General features: G+C 37.4%; 1 protein-coding gene across 1 annotated transcript in view; it reads right to left on the bottom strand.

The window, feature by feature from the left end:
- The window catches only part of IQCM (IQ motif containing M), a 367,918-nt gene that overhangs the window by 306,454 nt on the left and 39,327 nt on the right, over nt 1-22,137 (bottom strand). The window contains exon 4 of the mRNA XM_044913077.1: nt 10,750-10,840. Coding sequence (XP_044769012.1) covers nt 10,750-10,840 — 91 coding nt within the window. The remainder of the gene's footprint in view (nt 1-10,749; nt 10,841-22,137) is intronic.

The following is a 22,137-nucleotide window of genomic DNA, read 5'->3' as shown; positions in this document are numbered from 1 at the left end:
TTATACTAACTCCATTTGTCATAATTAACATGTGTAATATATAACCTTCTCTATGTTTACATGCACATAAAATATACATGAACATTTTAGCCTATTTTTTGCACTTAATATCGTGAATATCTTTATTTGTAAATGTACAAAGATGTACATTGTCATTTTGACCCCTTACAGAGCATTCCACTGTATGGATTTAACATACTGATGGTTTATTTACCAATCTTCTTTTGCTGGATATCTGGGTTGCTTCTACTTTTTTGGTATTTATAAACAAGGATGAAAATCTATGAATATTCATGTTTGTGAACCTGTCCAATTCTTTATTATAAATGCCTAGAAATGCAATTGCCAATTAAAACGTTACATAAATGTTATAGAAATTTTTAGGATTTTAAAACATTTTGCTCATCAGAAAACTAGGGTCTATGAGGGAAGAGTCTGTGGCTGTTCTGTTCAGAGTTCTACATTTGGCATGGAGTAGACACTCTATAAGTAGTAAATAATGACTGACTTACAGGATCTATTAGTCTAGCTGTTACTCATGTGGTCACACCCATGCAGTTCTCCAAAGAACTGAGGTATGGCTAGTATGACAAAATCTTATTGTCAAGGGAAAATATAAAAGGCTTGAGTATACAATCAGCTTTGCAAAACTCCATTTCAAATTCTAGAATTTATTTGTATGTCACCAAGAATGGGGCCATGATACACTGATCAATCACAGTTTTCTTTGCTCTTTTCCATTTTACCCATGGTTAAATATTTAAGTCTCCAAATTAGGACTATTAATTGCATTGTTCATGATTCCTATTAATGAAAGATTTTAACAGAAGTAGACCACAATTCATCCACTTAAGCAAAATATTTTACAAACATTCAGGTGAAATGGCAGGGTCATTTTAACATAAATGTGAAATGCGATGAGAGATTCTATCATTATTTTAAAATCTCATTTTATTTTTTATGTTATGCTAATCACCATACATTACATCATTAGTTTCTGATGTAGTGTTCCATGATTCATTGTTTGCGTATAACACCCAGTGCTCCATGCAGAACGTGCCCTCTTTAATACCCATCACCGGGCTAACCCATCCTCCCACCCTCCTCCCCTCTAGAACCCTCAGTTTGTTTTTCAGAGTCCATCATCTCTCATGGTTCATCTCCCCCTCTGATTCCCCCCCTTCATTCTTCCCCTCCTGCTATCTTCTTCTTCTTTCTTTTTTTTTTTAACATATAATGTATTATTTGTTTCAGAGGTACAGATCTGTGATAAAACACTCTTGCACAATTCACAGCGCACACCATAGCACATACCCTCCCCAATGTCTATCACCCAGCTGCCCCAGCCCTCCCACCCCGCACCACTCCAGCAACCCTCAGTTTGATTCCTGAGATTAAGAATTCCTCATATCAGTGAGGTCATATGATACATGTCTTTCTCTGACTTACTTCATTCAGCATAACACTCTCCAGTTCCATCCATGTCATTGCAAATGGCAAGATTTCATTCATTTGATGGCTGCATAATATTCCATTGTATATATATATCACCTCGTCTTTATCCATTCATCTGTTGATGGACATCTTGGCTCTTTCCACAGTTTGGCTATTGCGGAAATTGCTGCTATAAACACTGGGGTGCACATACCCCTTCAGATCCCTACATTTGTATCTTTGGGGTAAATACCAGTAGTGCAATTGTTGGATCGTATGATAGTGCTATTTTCAACTTTTTGAAGAACCTCCATACTATTTTCCAGAGTGGCTGCACCAGCTTGCATTCCCACCAACAGTGTAGGAGGGTTCCCTTTCTCTGCATCCCTGCCAACATCTGTCGTTTCCTGACTTGTTAATTTTAGCCATTCTGACTGGTGTGAGGTGGTATCTCATTCAGGTTTTGATTTGGATTTCCCTGATGCCGAGCGATGTTGAGCACTTTTTCAACTGTCTGTTGGCCATTTGGATGTCTTCTTTGGAAAAATGTCTGTTCATGTCTTCTGCCCATTTCTTGATTGGATCATTTGTTCTTTGGGTGTTGAGTTTAAGAAGTTCTTTATAGATTTTGGATACTAGCCCTTTATCTGATATGTCATTTGCAAATATCTTCTCCCATTCTATCAGTTGTCTTTTGGTTTTGTTGACTGTTTCCTTGGCTTTGCAAAAGCTTTTTATCTTGATGAAGTCCCAATAGTTCATTTTTGCCCTTGCTTCCCTTGCCTTTGGCGATGTTTCTAGGAAGAAGTTGCTGTGGCTGAGGTCGAAGAGGATGCTGCCTGTGTTCTCCTTTAGGATTTTGATGGACTCCTGTCTCACATTTAGGTCTTTCAACCACTTTGAGTCTATTTTTGTGTGTGGTGTAAGAAAATGGTCTAGTTTCATTCTTCTGCATGTGGCTGTCCAATTTTCCCAACACCATTTGTTGAAGAGACTGTCTTTTTTCCATTGGACATTCTTTTCTGCTTTGTCAAAGATGAGTTGACCATAGAGTTGAGGGTCCATTTCTGGGCTCTCTATTCTGTTCCATTGATCTATGTGTCTGTTTTTGTGCCAGTACCATACTGTCTTGATGATGACAGCTTTGTAATAGAGCTGGAAGTCTAGAATTGTGATGCCACCAGCTTTGCTGTTCTTTTTCAACATTCCTCTGGCTATTCGGGGTCTTTTCTGGTTCCATATAAATTTTAGGATTATTTGTTCCATTTCTTTGAAAAAAGTGGATGGTATTTTGATGGGGATTGCACTGAATGTGTAGATTGCTCTAGGTAGCATTGACATCTTCACAATATTGGTTCTTCCAATCCATGAGCATGGAACATTTTTCCATTTCTTTGTGTCTTCCTCAATTTCTTTCATGAGTATTTTATAGTTTTCTGAGTACAGATTCTTTGCCTCTTTGCTTAGATTTATTCCTAGGTATCTTACGGTTTGGGGTGCAATTGTAAATGGGATCGACTCCTTAATTTCCTTTCTTCTGTCTTCTTGTTGGTGTATAGGAATGCCACTGACTTCTGTGCATTGATTTTATATCCTGCCACTTTACTGAATTCCTGTATGAGTTCTAGCAGTTTTGGGGTGGAGTCTTTGGGGTTTTCCACATAAAGTATCATATCATCTGCAAACAGTGAGAGTTTGACTTCTTCCTTGCCGATTCGGATGCCTTTTATTTCTTTTTGTTGTCTGATTGCTGTGGCTAGGACTTCTAATACTATGTTGAATAGCAGTGGTGATAGTGGACATCCCTGCCGTGTTCCTGACCTTAGGGGGAAAGCTCTCAGTTTTTCCGCACTGAGAATGATATTTGCTGTGGGTTTTTCAAAGATGGCTTTTATGATATTGAGGTATGTACCCTCTATCTCTATACTCTGAAGAGTTTTGATTAAGAAAGGATGCTGTACTTTGTCAAATGCTTTTTCTGCATCTATTGAGAGGATCATATGGTTCTTGTTCTTTCTTTTATTAATGTATTGGATCACATTGATTGATTTGCGGATGTTGAACCAACCTTGCAGCCCAGGGATAAATCCCACTTGGTCGTGGTGAATAATTCTTTTTTTTTTTATTCTTATGTTAATCCCCATACATTACATCATTAGTTTTAGATGAAGTGTTCCATGATTCATTGTTTGTGCATAACACCCAGTGCTCCATGCAGAATGTGCCTTCCTCAATACCCACCACCAGGCTAACCCATCCTCCCACCCCCCTCCCCTCTAGAACCCTCAGTTTGTTTCTCAGAGTCCATCGTCTCTCATGGTTCCTCTACCCCTCCAATTTCCCCCGCTTCATTCTTCCCCTCCCGCTACCTTCTTCTTCTTCTTTTTTTTTTTCTTAACATATATTGCATTATTTCTTTCAGAGGGTGAATAATCCTTTTAATGTACAGTTGGATCCTATTGGCTAGTATTTTGGTGAGAATTTTTGCATCCATGTTCATCAAGGATATTGGCCTGTAGTTCTCCTTTTTGATGAGGTCTTTGTCTGGTTTGGGGATCAAGGTAATGGTGACCTCATAAAATGAGTTTGGAAGTTTTCCTTCCATTTCTATTTCTTGGAACAGTTTCAGAAGAATAGGTATTAATTCTCCTTTAAATGTTTGGTAGAATTCCCCTGGGAAGCCATCTGGCCCTGGGCTTTTGTTTTTTGGGAGATTTTTGATGACTGCTTCAATTTCCTTAGTGGTTATAGGTCTGTTCAGGTTTTCTTCCTGGTTCAGTTTTGGTAGTTGATACATCTCTAAAAATGCACCCATTTCTTCCAGATTATCTAATCTGCTGGCATAGAGTTGCTCATAATATGTTCTTATAATTGTATTGCTTTGGTGGTTGTGATCTCTCCTCTTTCATTCATGATTTTGTTGATTTGGGTCATTTCTCTTTTCTTTTTGATAAGTCTGGCCAGGGGTTTATCAATCTTGTTAATTCTTTCAAAGAACCAGCTCCTAGTTTCGTTGATCTGTCCTACTGGTCTTATGGTTTCTATTTCATTGATTTCTGCTCTGATCTTTATTATTTCTCTTCTCCTGCAGGGTTTAGGCTTTTTTTTGCTGTTCTTTCTGCAGCTCCTTTAAGTGTAGGGTTAGGTTGTGTACTTGAGACCTTTCTTGTTTCTTGAGAAAGGTTTGCATTGCTATATACTTTCCTCTTAGGACTGACTTTGCTGCATCCCAAAGATTTTGAACAGTTGTGTTTTCATTTTCATTGGTTTCCATGAATTTTTTTAATTCTTCTTTAATTTCCTGGTTGATCCATTCATTCTTTAGTAGGATGTTCTTTAGCCTCCACGTACTTCAGTTCTTTCCGACTTTCCTCTTGTGACTGAGTTCTAGTTTCAAAGCATTGTGGTCTGAAAATAGGCAGGGAATGATCCCAATCCTTTGGTACCAGTTGAAACCTGATTTGTGACCTAAGATGTGATCTATTCTGGAGAATGTTCCATGGGCACTCGAGAAGAATGTGTATTCTGTTGCTTTGGGATGGAATGTTCTGAATATGTCTGTGAAGTCCATTTGGTCCAGTGTGTCATTTAAAGTCTTTATTTCCTTGTTGATCTTTTGCTTAGATGATCTGTCCATTTCAGTGAGGGGGATGTTAAAGTCCCCCACTATTATTGTATTGTTGTCAATGTGTTTCTTTGCTTTTGTTATTAATTGGCTTATATAATTGGCTGCTCCCATGTTAGGGGCATAGATATTTACAATTGTTAGATCTTCTTGTTGGATAGACCCTTTAAGTAGGATATAGTGTCCTTCCTCATCTCTTATTACAGTCTTTGGTTTAAAATCTAATTTGTCTGATATAAGGATTGCCACCCAGCTTTCTTTTGGTGTCCATTAGCATGGTAAATGGTTTTCCACCCCCTCACTTTCAATCTGGGGGTGTCTTTGGTTCTAAAATGAGTCTCTTGCAGACAGCATATCGATGGGTCTTGTTTTTTTATTCTATCTGATAGCCTGTGTCTTTTGATTGGGGCATTTAGCCCATTTACATTCAGGGCAACTACTGAAAGATATCAGTTTAGTGCCACTGTATTGCCTGTAAGGTGACTGTTACTGTATATTGTCTCTGTTCCTTTCTGGTCTATGTTGCTTTTAGGCTCTCTCTTTGCTTAGAGGACCCCTTTCAAGATTTCATTTAGGGCTGGTTTTGTGTTTGCAAATTCCTTTAGTTTTTGTTTGTCCTGGAAGCTTTTTATCTCTCCTTCTATTTTCAATGACAGCCTAGCTGGATATAGTATTCTTGGCTGCATATTTTTCTCATTTAGTGCTCTGAATATATCATGCCAGTCCTTTCTGGCCTGCCAGGTCTCTGTGGATAGGTCCGTTGCCAATCTAATGTTTCTACTGTTGTAGGTTACAGATCTCTTCTCCCGAGCTGCTTTCAGGATTTTCTCTTTGTCTCTGAGACTCGTAAGTTTTACTCTTAGATGTTGGGGTGTTGACCTATTTTTATTGATTTTGAAAGGGGTTCTGTGCCTCCTGGATTTTGATGCCTGTTTCCTTCCCCAAATTAGGGAAGTTCTCTGCTATAATTTGCTCCAATATACCTCCTACCCCTCCCTCTCTTTCTTTTTCTTCTGGGATCCCAATTATTCTAATGTTGTTTCATCTTATGGTATTACTTATCTCTCGAATTCTGCCCTCGTGATCCAGTAGTTGTTTATCTCTCTTTTTCTCAGCTTCTTTATTTTCCTTCATTTGGTCTTCTTTATCACTAATTCTCTCTTCTGCCTCATTTATCCTAGCAGTTAGAGCCTCCATTTTTTATTGCACCTCATTAATAGCCTTTTTGATTTCGACTTGGTTAGATTTTAGTTCTTTTATTTCTCCAGAAAGTGTTTCCCTAATAACTTCCACGTTTTTTTCAAGCCCAGCTAGTATCTTTAAAATCATCAGTCTGACCTCTAGTTCCGACATCGTACTAACATCCATATTGATTAGGTCCCTGGCAGTCAGTACTGCCTCTTGCTCTTTTTGTTGAGGTGATATTTTTCTGTCTTGTCATTTTGTCCAGAGAAGAATAGATGAATGAGAGAACAAAATGCTAACAGGGTAACAATGTCCCCAGAAAACATACACTAAACAAATCAGAAAAGACCTGAAACTGGGGGGATAAAAAGGGAAAGAAAGAAAAAAAAAGAAAAAGAAAAAGATAAAAACAAAACAAAACAAAAAAAACAGAATATGATCAGGCTGGTGCATAGATCAGTGCCACACACTAGATTTAGGCATATTTTGGTCTTTTAGAAGAAAGTGCCTCCCAAAATTTTAAAGAAAGTAAAACTTATATATGTACAAAAATAAGGGTTAATACAGTGAAGGGATGGAATAGGACTGTAAAGATGAAAATTATAAAAGATTTTATAAAAGGAATTGATAAGAAGTTGGTTGAAAAAGAAAGAAGAGGATTTAAAAAAAAAAAAGGGAGAGAATGTGATCAGGCAGGAGACTAGAACAAACATACTAGAGATTTAGGGTATATTTTGATCTGTTAGAAGAAACTATATCTCAAAATTTTAAAGGGAGAACAACTTATATATATATACCAAAAATAAGGGTAACTACTATGAAGGGATAGAATATGACTCTAAAAATGAAAAATAAAAAGAATTTTTTAACAAAGGGATCAATAAGATGTTGGTTGAAAAAGGGAAAAAGAAAAATTCAAAAAAAGAAAAAGAAAGAAAAAGAAAATTTTAAAAATTAACTTTGAAAGACTAAAGAATCATGGTAAAAAAGCCATGGATTCTATGTGCAGTATTCCCCTAGCGCTGGAGTTCTGCCATTCTCATTGATCGGTAAACTTGGCTTGGCTCGCTGTTCTTGCTGATCTTCTGGGGGAGGGGCCTGTTGCCGCGGTTCCCAAATGTCTTTGCTGGAGGTGGAATTGCCCCGCCCTTGCCCATCCGGGCCAAGTAATCTGCTCGGTTTGCTCTCGGGAGCTTTTGTTCCCTGTGAGCTTTCCGTACAGCTTTGGAGGACGAAAGTGAAAATGGCAGCCTCCCAGTCTGCGCCCCGGAGGAGCCGAGAACTTGTGGCCCCACTCCTCAGTGCACCCCCAGAGAAAAGCAGTCACTCCCATCTCCCCAGTCTCTGGCCGCACTCCATGCTCACCCGGCCTGTGACCGAGCGTTTCTATCTCTGGCACCCGACCCCGTGTGGAGTCTCCAAACCCAGCAGATCCCTGTGGTGCGCTCCTGTGCCGCTCCTCCTGGGGGAGGAAGGAGAGTCTCCCCAGATCTGCCGCTTGTTGGGTCCCTGCTGGAGGAGCAGTGGCCCGACTGTGCCGCGGATCACGGTTTATGGCAACCCCGAGCTGAGAGCCCGGGCCTCGGCTCCATCTCTGCAGCCGGCTTCCCCGCTCCGATACCTGGGAGCTCTGCCGCACTCAGGCACCCCCGGTCTTTCTGTGACCCCGAGGGTCCTGAGACCACACTGTCCCACGAGGGTTCCACCCCCCGCTTAGCCACCAGAGCGACGTCCCACAGCGCAGCAGACTTCTAAAAGTTCCGATTTTGTGCTCCGCTGCTCTATCATTTGCCAGAAGCGGCCGACGGAAGCCCCCTCCCCCTGCCATCTATCCTCCCGAATATCGCCTTGGATTCACTTCTCCGCACGTCCTACCTTCCAGAAAGTGGTCGCTTTTCTGTTCAGAGAGTTGTTGCTCTTCTTTTCTTCGATCTCCTGTTGAGTTCCTAGGTGTTCAGAATGGTTTGATCCCTATCTAGCTGAATTCCTGGGACCAGACGAAATCCAGGTCTCCTACACCTCCACCGTCTTGCTCCGCCCCCCCATTTTATTGCCTATATACAAACTGTCGTGTAACGCATAAGAAACTCCCAATGATCACAAAACTAGGGGATGAAGTCCCGGCTCACTTGCTTGAATTACAGAACGCATTTACAGAAATGCAATTGTCATACCTTCAAATGCACCAAATATTATAAACTAAAAAAAATAGTTCTAATAAATAAGTGGATAGTAAATTAATTTCCTTGATGGAAAATTAACATTCAGAATGCACTCACATTTATCATTATTGTCAAAAAAAGTATGTTAATGTATAATAATCTTTGAAGTTAGAATTCAAAGGTACATTGAAGAACTTCACATCTTTAAACTTAAATTTGAAAATGTAGAACTAGTTGATTTTGTTTTCCCTCCACAAATCAAACATAGAGAAGTCTGGGAAAAGGAAATCATACATTTATAAGATTATATTTCTTCACGTATTATCCAAGGAAATTTCTTTCATTTTTATGGTCTACCTAAAAATATTATGTGTCACCTTAGAAATTAATATTTTCCCAGGCGTCTTCAGGGGAATTGTAAGTAGTTTATACATAGCTTCCTTCACAGGGGTCTATTTGTATTGAACAGAAATTTTCCAAAAGTCTCACAAAGAGTTGGGCAATTCATGCTAATTAGTGCCAGTGCTTGTCTTTGCATTGTTAACCATCCCCTTCCTGATTTCTGATTGATTCTGTTTCCTTTTCTGTTGCTTATATCCTCATTGCTAAGTTTCTTTTATCATTATTATGTGGTGAACTAGATTTCAATAAAAATTTCACTCTAATGGCATCTTATTTGTCTAGCTAAACACCGGTGTTCTAACACCTTGAGTCGCCATGTCCCAGAACACTGATTTGTCTTCCCTTCTGTATTCCCATCCCACTTCCAACATTAATGAAATGAAGCTAACTGCTAAGGTAGGAAACAAGTTACCGCCATAAGCTAGCTATAAATAAAGACAAAGCAACCCTGGTGGATTGAAGTTCAGGCTTTATGTGCCCCAGGCTGTCATTGGAAGTACACGTTCTTGCTCTTAATTTCAGAGGATGTTGATCTTCCTCATTAAGGAGGACATGTTTTCATTAAAAATGGGATGTTAGGGTGTCAAGAGAACTTTATCTTCCACCAGTTGCAGAAGAAACAATTCTTCGAGAAATACTCAACTCTCTGGAGAAAGACATATTGAAAGATATTCTACCTGATCGGATTTACTATTAATGAGTGCTCCACTTGTCCTTAAGTCATTATTATTCTTTCTTGAATTTTTTGGCCCCATCTCAAATACTGAAAATGGTAGGTTTTCAAATTAGTTCAGTTAATTTTTCCAGTTACTAATAGCTTACTTGAAATTCTAAACTATTTGGTCAAATTGGTCCACTAACTGCTCTTTTAGCAGTTACCACTCTGCTAGACCAACCTGGGTCTCAGCTTAAATTAAGTAAAGGCCAAAAGTAAATTTTTAAAAACGGGTAAATTCCCAATACAATCATTTCTTTTCTTTTGCAATTGATATCTTCCCCAACCATGGATAAAACCAAACCCTTAGTCTTAGAACTGTACCTACATTCCATTCTCCCAAATTTGAATATCATATTATAATTAAGCCAAGAACGTGGTTACTTGTCAGCATGAATCTTTTACTGTTAGGCACAGTTCACCAGATAAATGTTGGAAGGTACATGGTTAATAGCCAGGGCAATATTTTCTCAAATTTTTATTACTTACAACTGTGCCAATTACCCCAAATTTCTGACAAGGCTACATTGTGAAGTAATGTAAAACAAGCCACTAAAAAATACATTTTAACCGAGCAGTATTTACATTGTACAAGTATAAATGTTCCTACAAAATGTGCTGGAAGGGCCTTTAAAGGTTCTGTAGCTCTAGGGTCAACAGTTATGTACACAATTGTAAAGTTATCTTGAAGATGATGATGACAGTTAGTGGAACAATTCAGAAAAGTAACTGACCCATCTCCACACACCTTTGGAAAGCAGAAGCAATGCATAAAGCGCCTATCCTGAAGCTCTGCTCTATAGGATCACCTCACCCTCTGTTGGAAAAAGACTAACTTTAAATTATTAAGTTAAAAAAGAAAAATTATAATTTAACTCTGCTCCATAATTGCTGCAGATGAGTTATTAAAATTCCAAACTTATGTAATATTATCATAAAATATGGCATTTTTCTCAAGAAAGCCACAAATTGGATTTGAGCTTATGCACTGTAAAACCCAGATGGTCTGCTTAACTACTCAGACATCCCCCAGTTCAAAAGTTAATTGAACTGAAAACTAAAATTTTGATAATTGATACGCTTTGAGGGACTCGAGCAGAAGGATAAATTAGCCTCATGCATGGGGTGTTAATAGACTTGGGAAACCATGACAATTGGTAAGGAAATACTGGCACAGTAGAATAAAACTATACATTTTCTATAGGTTATAGCTAATTACCCATTACCTGGACTTCCCATGGTGCTGATGCTTTTCTTTCTCCATTTTTTTACCCACTGATTCAATATTAGTCACTATTTTACCCAGTTTGACTTGTTCTAGAATTAAAAAAATAAGTTTTAATTGTATACGATTTGTTTTCAAGTTCTAAGTGCATTTTTTGAATTAAATTGCAAATCACAGATTTTTTAATAACAAGAGATACAATATTTTTCAAACAAATTACTAACACAAAGATACTCTAAAAACACATTTGAGTGGTTTTTTTTTCACCCTTTGCTCCTCAGATGTTTTGCAATTACTAAAATTTAGCACTGAAGGTATAGAGTAAATGAACTGCATAGATCAGAAAGGAGATAGCTCCTCGAGAAATGTCTGCAATAGCACAGCACATACCAATGAATTCCAACAGCCTCATTTATACATATCAGCATTATTATCATCATTATCATCATAATAAGGCTTAGCTTTTATAGGAGAGTCTGCTATTTTAAAATAGTTTAGCAATCATTAGTTAATGTAAATAGGAACACTCATCAACTTGATAGAGTAAAACTGAAGTCCAGGAAAGGCAAAGTTCTGCTTAAAAAAAAAATCTAGTTCTTGGAGTCTAGAGAGAAATTTACATAAATATTTTTAAATACCTATTACTTTATATTTTGTACAGATAATAGAACTAACATAGTTTGAAATATTATAACAAAATATTAAGTTGATATCTCTAAAGCGCCTTCTAGCTACCACCTCAGGTACGTTAAATATATATTAAAGATACAGGGAACTTATGAAATGAAACCCTCTACTTCGGAAATATTTACAGACTGGTTGGTGTGTCAATGCTAACAAATAGAGGAGCATAGTTGACCACATTATGTTAATTTAGATTTAAAACATATAACAGAAAATATAAAAATTTTGGAGAAATGGAAAACAGAATCTTAAAATGTATGGACTATTTATAATATACCGGGGTATTGTTCAGCATTCCCTGCAAATCATCTCACACTTCAGCCTCAGAACCAGTTCTTGGCATTTTTGTTTGTTTTTGGTGAAGCACAGTGATTACTCCTTTACATAGGAGGAAAGCAGCCTACCCAACATCTGGTAAATTAAAAGGTGCAGAGCCAGGACTCCAACCTGTATCCCTCTGACTGTAAGTTCCTTCATCATTACTGCCCACATGGCTCAGGGGGCCTCAGGTGCTAATCAGGGAAAGAGGGTCATTTCTGCCTCATTTATTAATTTGGAGGGTGACTATGGAGCTCAAAAGACACACTTTAAGTAAAGACACATGCTAGACTGAGAAACATACTAAGATGAAGAAGTAGAGAAGGAATTTATAATTTTGAATCTTAAAAATATTTGCCATATGCTATGTGTGCTAATTGCTGTATCTGGGTTATCATATTTTATTCTCACAAGCACACCATAAATTAGGTTCTGTTATTCTCCCCATCTTACAGATGAGGAAACGGAAGCAGGGAAACAGAGATTAACTTCCCCAAGGTTATATAGCTAGCAGTAGGTAGAGTCAATATTCAAATGCAGGCAGGCAGTCTTTGGAGCCTGCATTGTTAATTGCTATGATACTCAACATGCGTATTTATTTTATTTATTTCAGAAATATCTACTTAGTGAAAATTGTTGTCCTAACTCCTAGAGAGGGGAGATGTAGGATATACCAATTAATAAAATGTGACTGCCACTCTCAATGGACAGCATGACTAACAGCAAAAATCACTGCAAAAAAAGCAAAGGAGAAAAAGGATAGGGAGGAAAGGTCATGAGATGTGTGATCCAGAGATCTAACTTAGAGTGAATTTTACAGTGATGCTAAAGAAAGTAAGTTTGTGTTACTATAATAATTAATAAAGCAAAAGATATGCCCATTTTGTTGGGTGTTTTTTTAAGTTTACTTATTTTTTTTTTAGTAATCTCTACACCCAATATGGGGCTTGAACCCACAACTCTGAGATCAAGAGTTGCATGCTCCACGAGCCAGTCATGCACCCCTATATGCCCATTTTGAAAAAAATCTGTTAAAAACTTCAGCCATAATCCATTTAAATGTTAAACTAAAAGCCCCCTATGGTAACATTTAACTAAATCATGTTAGGACTGCATCCAAAATAAAAAAATAAGTACAGTTATATCCCTCAAAGAAAAGAGAGATTTCTAGAAAGGCAATTAAAGCATATAAAAAATTCAACATTACTTCTAATTAGTTTACTAAACCTTTGGATGGGGAACCAGACTATTGTGTGACTTTGCGCAAATTATATCATCTCCGAGTTCATAACTATTCCCTTTATGTAAAATCTAGTCTCTAGACCAATTACACCAATTATACCAAACTCTAGAATTCAGTTCTGGAATGTAAATTATATATTTGTTTGTTTGTTTGTTTTTTTCTTTTTTTTATTATGTTATGTTAACACCATACATTACATCATTAGTTTTTTTAAATTTTTTATTGTTATGTTAATCACCATACATTACACCATAAGTTTTTGATGCAATGTTCCATGATTCATTGTTTGCGTATAACAGTGCTCCATGCAGTACGTGCCCTCCTTAATACCCATCACCAGGCTAACCCATCCTCCCACCCCCCTCCCCTCTAGAACCCTCAGTTTGTTTCTCAGAGTCCATAGTCTCTCATGGTTCATCTCCCCCTCCGATTTCCCTCCCTTCATTCTTCCCTTCCTGCTATCTTCTTCTTTTTTTTTTTTTTTAACATATAATGTATTATTTCTTTCAGAGATACAGGTCTGTGATTCAACAGTCTTACACAATTCACAGAGCTCACCATAGCACATACCCTCCCCAATGTCTATCACCCAGCCACCCCATCCGTAAATTATAAATCACCTCTGGTTAGAATAATTGGTAAATAGGAGACAAACAGAGAGCCAGGGAGAAGAAAATGAAGGTAAAACAATAATTATCTGGGGGTTTTTGTATGAAATCAAACACATGGAGCATAAGGCATTAGAACTGCCAACCAAGGGATAGTCCTTCACACTATTTACCACACTTTCCTCAGAATTCAGCTGGAATTGGCCATTCATTCAACTGGAATCAATCAACCATTCAATTTCCATCACTTCTGACTCTTTCACCTGTCTCTTTCGTGGACTCATTTTGCTTAGACCACCTCCAGCTGTTGTATATGCCCCACGGCTCTTTCCTTGGCTGCCTTCTACCCTTTACCTAAATGATCTGGTCCATGCCCATGGCTAAACTTATCATCTAAATGCAGATGCCTCACAAAATCTATATATCTTGCCAAAGCACTCTCAAGTGCCAAATCTGACTAACCAACTATCTCTATGCACACGTCCCAAAGACATCCCAATTATCATTTCTCCCTCACAATTAATGACACTACCCTCCATCCACCTATCTGGAAGTTCCTTATACTCATTCCCCCTCAACCTTCCTCATACAATCAGTCATTAAATCCCTTCCATCCCTTCCCACACAGACTGCCTCAAAGCAGACCTTTATCATCTCTCCTCTGAACACTAACAGCTTCTTCCCTTGAATTCCTGCCTCCAACCATGATACCCTCCAATCCATCCTCCTTACTTTCCATAAGTAATCTCTGATTTTCAAATTATGGGATTTTAAATTATCATTGTCATTGCTTTTAAATTTAATTTCATTGTAATCAGAGAACATGATGTAGAATTCCAAATTTTTTGAAGTTTACTGACAGTGTGTAGACAATTTTCATAATGTTCCATATTTGTCTGATTCTATCTCTCATTGTTGTTCTATATTCATCTAATAAATTAAACTTCTTAATGTAGTTGTTCACATCAAATTTTATAACCTTACTGATTTGTATATGCACACACATATATGAATGTACATATACATATATGTATATACATAATTTATTTTTTGCTGGACCATTTAAAAGTCAGCTACAAACAGTATGACATTCCACCTTTAAATATTTCATCACATAGCTCCTAAGAACAAATACACCTCCTACACATTCACTATATGTATAAATACACTCAGAATTTCTAAAATTTACAAAAATGTAATATATCTAATTAAAATGTTAAATTAATTAAATGTTTAAATAATATTTTCATATATTGAATTAAATAAAATATATTATTAAATTAATTTCACCTGTTTCTCTTCACCTTTTTTAATGTGGCCACCAGAAAATTTTAAATTATATCTATGGTTTGCATTGTCTTTCAAAGGACAGCACTAACTAGAACATTCCTCCTACCCTTTTTCATCTTTTTTGACATTCTTGAGGGCAGTCTGAATTCTTCCCACTGTTTCTTTATGACTAAATTAAAATTAAATATTTTTGACAGGAATAGTACAGAGTGGTATGGTGTCCTTCCTATTACATCACATCAAAAGGTGTTACTACGGACACCTGGGTGGCTCAGATGGTTAAGCATCTGCCTTCGGCTCAGGTCATGATTCTGGGGTCCTGGGTTCCAGTCCCACATCGGGCTCCCAGCTCAGCGGGGAGTCTGCGTCTCCCTCTCCCTCTGCCTCTTCCCCTGCTTGTGCTCTCTCTGTCTCTCTCTAAAACGAATAAATAAAAAGTCTTTAAATTTTTTATAAAAGGTGTTACTAAATTTAATCACTTGATTAAGATGGCAACTGTCAAATATTTCCATTATAAACATACATTCTTTCCCTTTGTAATTACTAAATAACTTCTGGCTGATACTTTGGCTGCTCCTCAACCATCTCTCATAAAAACATGGTTTAGCATCCACTAATAACTCCTCCCTAAGTCAGTCATTACAGCGGTAATTGCAAATTAATGTGGGGGGTTTTTTTAATGTGTTTTCTTCTATGTTTATAAACTGGCATTAATCTGTAAAGGAGAGATTTTCCTCTTTTTCTCTCTCCTCCTTTTTGGGACACATTAATTCTTTTTTTTTACTCAGTGTGTTATAATCTACTCCCATCATTATTCTTTTTGATACTCATAATGCCAAAATCAGCCAGTCAGTTCCTGTACCATTTCGACATACCTCCATTAGTCTTTGAACATTCCTTCCTTTCTGCCACAGTAAGAGTTCTAGACTCACTTTGTCCTTTCTCTGTCCCAGACCTGGAATCAGGTCTCCAGTGATCTCTTCCATAATTACCATTCTCCCCATTCTCTAGTGTTTTTTATTAGAAAACTCTGATTAGATTTGTGTTATAAGTTTTCAATATACTCTCTAGAGCTCTTAATCTTTCATATTGTCCATCTCTTTGTGCTTCCTTTTGTAAATTTCTTAAGATACCCTTTCTAGTTTACTGATTCTATCTTCAGCTCTATTAAATCTGTATTTAAAAACTTATTAAATTTCTTATTTAAATTATTATATATTTATTTCTAGAAGTTCCTTAACTGCTTTATCAAATATTCCTGAACACTTTTATTGTCTTTAGTTCATTCATATTTTTACACTTTACTTTTGAAAGATGTTAAGCTGACTTATTTTCTATTTTGTTCTATCAGACATTTCTATTATCTATGGTCTTTATAAGTCTAATTGCATTTTGGGGGAACTGGAGGGCTAAGTTTCTCACTCAGAGTGACTATTTCTTCATGCATTTAAAAATTTTTTAATTGTAAACTCATATTCCATAAGAATGGGAATTACTTGCAACCTGGGATTAAGATCCATTCCTCAAGAAATAACGTGTTTTTCCTTCAGGCAGTTAAGGGAACTTTCAATTCAAAATAATGTTAAACTAATTTCTCACTTAGGAATTTTTCAGATACTGGTAATATGGATTTTGATTCAATCCCAGGTGAGCTTGTTTGTGGTTATAAATCATAAGGGGAAATTTCTTTGAATTTTCCTCTCTCAGAGCCAAGGCTGAGTGAGTCAGCTTTCTCTGCCATTTCCTTCTTACAAAGCAAGGCTTTTTATTTTCTTGGTTTAGTCTTTCATTAACAGCATCACCTTTTGAGGGGTCTCAGATTTGGGGAAGTCTCTGACCTGACTTCCCATCTTGCAAGTGCTAGTTATTTTCTGTGTGCCTTCCTTACCCACGCAAGGTCCAATGGTAGCCATGAGCTACCAGAAATATGCAGAAACTACCAGGAACAAAAGCTGGACTCTGCCCTAAGTTTATATTTGTTCTGGTTTTTTTCATTTTGGATTCTCAAGGGTTCTATTTTAAAAACGTGCTTAATGAAGGAATGCCTGATAGATTTTTCCCATTTTGCTAGCCATTCACATTTCAAGACTCAGCTCTTTGGTCTATCTTAACATTGAAACAATTTGCAACACTTGTTGTTTACTTGGCCCACCTTCTCATTATTAGTCTCTAAACTCTGCTAATGATGTGAACGGAATTTACTCCCCTTGAGTCCTCAGCATTTCATTACAGTATTGAACACATTCATCAAACATTTGTTACATGAATCAATAAATAAAATATTGAACATCTCTTATTCAGTTACATAAAATTTTTAATATTACTAGTTTGTGTTTGCCAAGGTAAAGGATTAATTTCTTTCAACTTTTTTCTCCAACATGGTAGACACTATATACGTTCTCCTTCAACTGATCCTCACTTCTCCCCTAACTTTCATAAAGAATCCCTTTTTTCCTCTTCCACAAAAACAAGTAAGCAAGCCCAGGAGCTCTAATTCAGGTGGCTAAAAGCAGCCAAACTTAGTTAAGCTAGACCAATGGAAGTTACGGAACTAGTTTTTTAGAATTTAGAGCTTTAATAGTTCAGAAATTGGGTACTGTACAAGGGAAGGTATTCCCCATCACAGGTGTTTCCTGGCAGAGATTGGACAGGAACTTTCCAGAAAATATTAAGGAATTTTATATCATGAAAGTAGTTGGGCTAGAAGAATGTTAAGGTCTCTTCAACACAGAGACTTAATAATATTAAGAAAGTGCTTCACACAGGCTAAATTCAGATCCTATTCATTCAAAAAATGAGATTTTGGATTTTGTATATTGAGTGATTATAAATGCTTTTCTCACCTTCACTCTTTTTTTTAAGACCCACTATCTAAATTATATTCAATTTCATATGAATTATAATAAAATTTAAAACTTAATGTTGCAAATTTATAGACAGATTCATTAGTCAAGAATGACAGATTGCAATTTACTGACATTTCACATTCTAGTGTGTGGGCTGGGTGGATGTCATATGATTTTCTACTGTTGGAATTTCTAGCACATGTGTGTTATATAGAATGCCAATTCCTCCCTACATTGTGAGCTCTTTCATGGTTTCTTGAGGACAGGGACTGTGTTTTTATCCAACATCCACTAATTCAATCATTAATTCAACAAATATTTACCAAGTGCCTCTAATGTGACAGGCAGTCGTCTAGGCACCAGGGATGCAAAACCTAATGTGGGTATTATGAAGGCTATGTCCTAGGGAATTCAGTTAATTCCTGAATTATTAATTATACACTGAATATTATTATATTCAGTGAATATAATAACTGAATAATTAATTATACAAAGAATTGAGTAATTCCAAATGCACTATTATGAAAATCTATTTCCATTATCTCATACATTTAAGACAAGGGATTATGAGGCTATTGGTGGACAGTTAAAGGGAAAGATAGAAGTGGAGACAAGATTTCACTGATTTGAAGGAATAAAGTTATTGGAGATATTAAATGTAGACTCTCCCTTTGAAAAGTATGGTTTGAAGGGGAGGAGAGAGGTGAAATGACCATCACAGAAATAAGTTTGAGAAAGAATGTTTTGGTGTCGATATATTTTTAAGATGGAGAGACTTTAGGATGTTTATATATTATTGGAAAGGAGAAGGTAGAGACATAAAATAAATAATATATAATAGATGAGGTAGGTTCCTGGCCGGAAGGGAAGGGATGGGATAGAATTTAGCCATACTCTAGAGAAAATAGGTATTTTCTTCTAAAAGAAAGTGGATGAAGTCTTAGGTGGCTATGAATAAGTTTCTAGAGGGTTCACCATCAATGACCTTTATTTTTTCCATGAAGTAGGAGGCGAGGTCATTTACTGGGAGAGGGGTATAGAAGTTTAGTAAAGAAGTACAGAAAGGGTCTTCAGGAGAATGGCAAAGATTTGAAAGAAACAGTAAGTGGGATAGGTAAACGAACTGACCAAGGTCAAATAAAAGGCTTTAACTTCGTTTACCTCTCATGCAGTGATCATCACAGCTATCACTTAAAAACAAAACAAAACCTTCTCTTTGCTTTATAGAAAAATGTTTAAACTGACCATCTACACATACTGTTTGTACTTCCTCACCCCACTTACCCTCCATTCCACTCCCAATATGGTTTGCACAGTCACCGTATCAAGGACACAATGACTTCCGCACTATCACGCCCGCTGGATAAGTCTCTGTCTGCTTTTTACCGGGCCTTCAGCAATACACAATGGCAATGGTGACTCTCCTGTGAAGGGACCACGTGACACTTTCTTCTGGCTTTGCTCCTATGAAAACCAGGCTGCTCATTTTCAATCTCCTTTGCTGACTCATCCTCTTTTATCAAACCTCTAGAGAATGAAGTGCCTTGGGCATCTATCATAAGCCCTTTTATGTTAACATCACTTGTTCCTTAGGAGACTTCATCCAGTTCCTTGGACAAATTATGTCCACACACCAATGACTAAAACTTTATCCTCTATACCACATCTGTCCTCAAAATTTCACTCATGTATACAATTGTCTCACATGTAAACTTGCATGTTAATAAGTATCTCAAATATATTTAACAGAACTCTTGATTTTCTCTCCCAAACTGTTCTTCCTTGCATTTCTCATGTCTGTAAATGATATCATCATACAGCCACCCATTCAAATCAGAAACTCATTACCTATCACTAAGATATATCTCCGATTTGCCCATTTCTCTCCAATTCCATTAATTCCACAACAATTGCCACTATAATGCTGCATTAAAAACCAAACCAAAAATCAGTGGATTACAAGCTTGGAGTTTGCTCACAGTTCCTGGACTTGGCCAGAGCAGCTCTGAGTCAGCTGGCTTAGATGGGCCAGGCTGGGGGGTGCATCTACCTGGGGCACAGTCTTTCCATGGCAGACTGAGGAGTACAGAGACAAGTTAAACCACTAATATATTTAAATGTATTGCTTGCATCATGTCTTCTTACTTTCTGTTGGCCAAAGCAAGTACAGGGTCAATCTCACAATCAGTGGGTCAGGGAAGCATACTCCAATCCAAGGTGGAAGAGAGAGTGCATATGTGTTGAACAATAACCCTATCTAAGCCAACATTATCTTTTGCCTGGACTGAAAAATATCTTTCTGGTTAGTCTATTTCCTTCTAGCCTCTATGACTCCATTTTACAAATAGAGGTCAACATCTCTTGTTAAAATGGAAATCTGATCATAACACTTGCCTTAAAACCATTCAATCATTGGGCGCCTGGGTGGCTCAGTTGGTTAAGCGACTGCCTTCGGCTCAGGTCATGATCCCAGGGTCCTGGGATCGAGTCCCGCATCGGGCTCCCTGCTCTGCGGGGAGCCTGCTTCTCCCTCTCCCACTCCCCCTGCTTGTGTTCCCTCTCTCGCTGTGTCTCTCCTTGTCAAATAAATAAATAAAATCTTTAAAAAAAAAAAAAACATTCAATCACTTTCCACCACTCTTAAAACAAAAATCAGTTCCTTGCCATGACCTACAGGGCTGTACATCATCCAATTCCTGGTCATCTCTCTCACATGATTTCACATCGCTATCCTTACTTTCTCTGCCATTACTCTACATCCATAGCGGTTTCCCTTCAGGCCCTTCAATAAGTCCATTCCTGTCCCCTCTCAAGGTTTTTCGCACTGCCTGGATTTCTCTTCATATTGCCAGTGATGAGCTGCAGCTGGCTTGTACCAGTTTTCAATGGTCAACTGTTAAATCTTTAGAAACTTTTGCAATCCAGATGTTAAACCCTTGGTAGCCTGAAATTAGCTACAGCAGCAATATTTACACCATGAAAGTCAGGACACGTTATATCGGGCTTTTTTTTTTTTTCCCCATAGTGCCAGTTTACCAGCACACCACTCGCCCTCCTCTCCTTGAGATGGCAGATCAAATATAAGTTCCTCAGAGACGCCTTCATGACGTTTGCATCTAAGTGTGTCCCCACAGTCTATTATATCACTCTATTTCCTTCATTGTGATCTTTGTGTTTTGTGATTATCTTATCTGTTTGCATGCTTTTGGCCAATCCTCCCCCAGCTGAATGTAAGCTCCATTTTCACAACTACACCATCAGTGTCAAGAAGAGTGGCTGGCATATAATAGATGCTTAATAAATACTGAATGAATGAATGAATGAACAAACAAACGAACTTTTTTCTGGTATGTTATGAGCTATTAATGAACGGAGACATTTTTATTCCCTTTCTAACTCACACATAGCATTATAAGTCAGAAACTCAATAAATATTAATTGAATAGGGGCGCCTGAGTGGCTCAGCCAGTTAAGCTCAGCTCAGGTCATGATCTTGGGGTCCTGGGATCGAGCCCCCGTGTCAGGATCCCTGCTCAGCAGGGAGTCTACTTGTCCCTCTCCCTCTGTCTCTCCCCCTGCTTGTGCTCTCTCACCTGCTCTCTCTCTCTCAAATAAATAAATAAAATCTTTTTTTAAAATGTTACTTGAATAAATGAAATAATTTATCGATGCATCTACTAGGTACAGCTACAATGAATTTTTAGTCAGAAAGGGAAATATGCTAGACAAGTTGTCTGAATACTTCAGATTTCACTATATATTTTTGTACCCCAACCTCCTGTAGGTATTATTATCCTCAATGTAATACCATTGAACTAATAAGTGGTAATTGACCATCTCCTTCAGCCATGTGCCAGAGACCATGGCAGTTATAAGAAAAGGGGAAAATGTCATCACCACTTCCCAAAAGTTTATATTCTATTAATCCCACAGTAAAGATATTCATTCATTTATTGAACAAATACCTCAAGTGCCTAGCCTGGCATGTATCAGGTACTCAATAAATGCTGAATGAACAAAGAAAACTCAGCCAGGAACCAAGAGCAGATTGAATTAAATGCAAGAGAATATAAAGTTCTCTATGATGTCAGAAGAAGAATACTGGAAATCAGTACATGTTTTGTCAGTACAATGTAACTCCACTATGAGACCTCAGTGTGTAAAACAATAGTGCAAAATGTACTAAAACAACAAATAGGTAACTATATTCAGAAATCTAAAAATTTAATGTAATAGTAATGAAAAAGAAGACAAAGATTACACACTCCAATAAAGTTTAGGACAGTTTATTCAAGTATAATCAATTCAATATCTACCAGGTACAAAGTATTTGTTAACTGATACGATGTTTCAGGAATCTGAATCTCATCCTTTAGGTGGGTGTGCTGCATTTTTTATAA

This window comes from Neomonachus schauinslandi, chromosome 2, assembly GCF_002201575.2.
Source record: "Neomonachus schauinslandi chromosome 2, ASM220157v2, whole genome shotgun sequence".
NCBI classification, from domain to species: Eukaryota; Metazoa; Chordata; class Mammalia; order Carnivora; family Phocidae; genus Neomonachus; species Neomonachus schauinslandi.
Note: the sequence above shows the minus strand (reverse complement) of the source record. Positions and strands in the feature narration are given on the sequence as shown.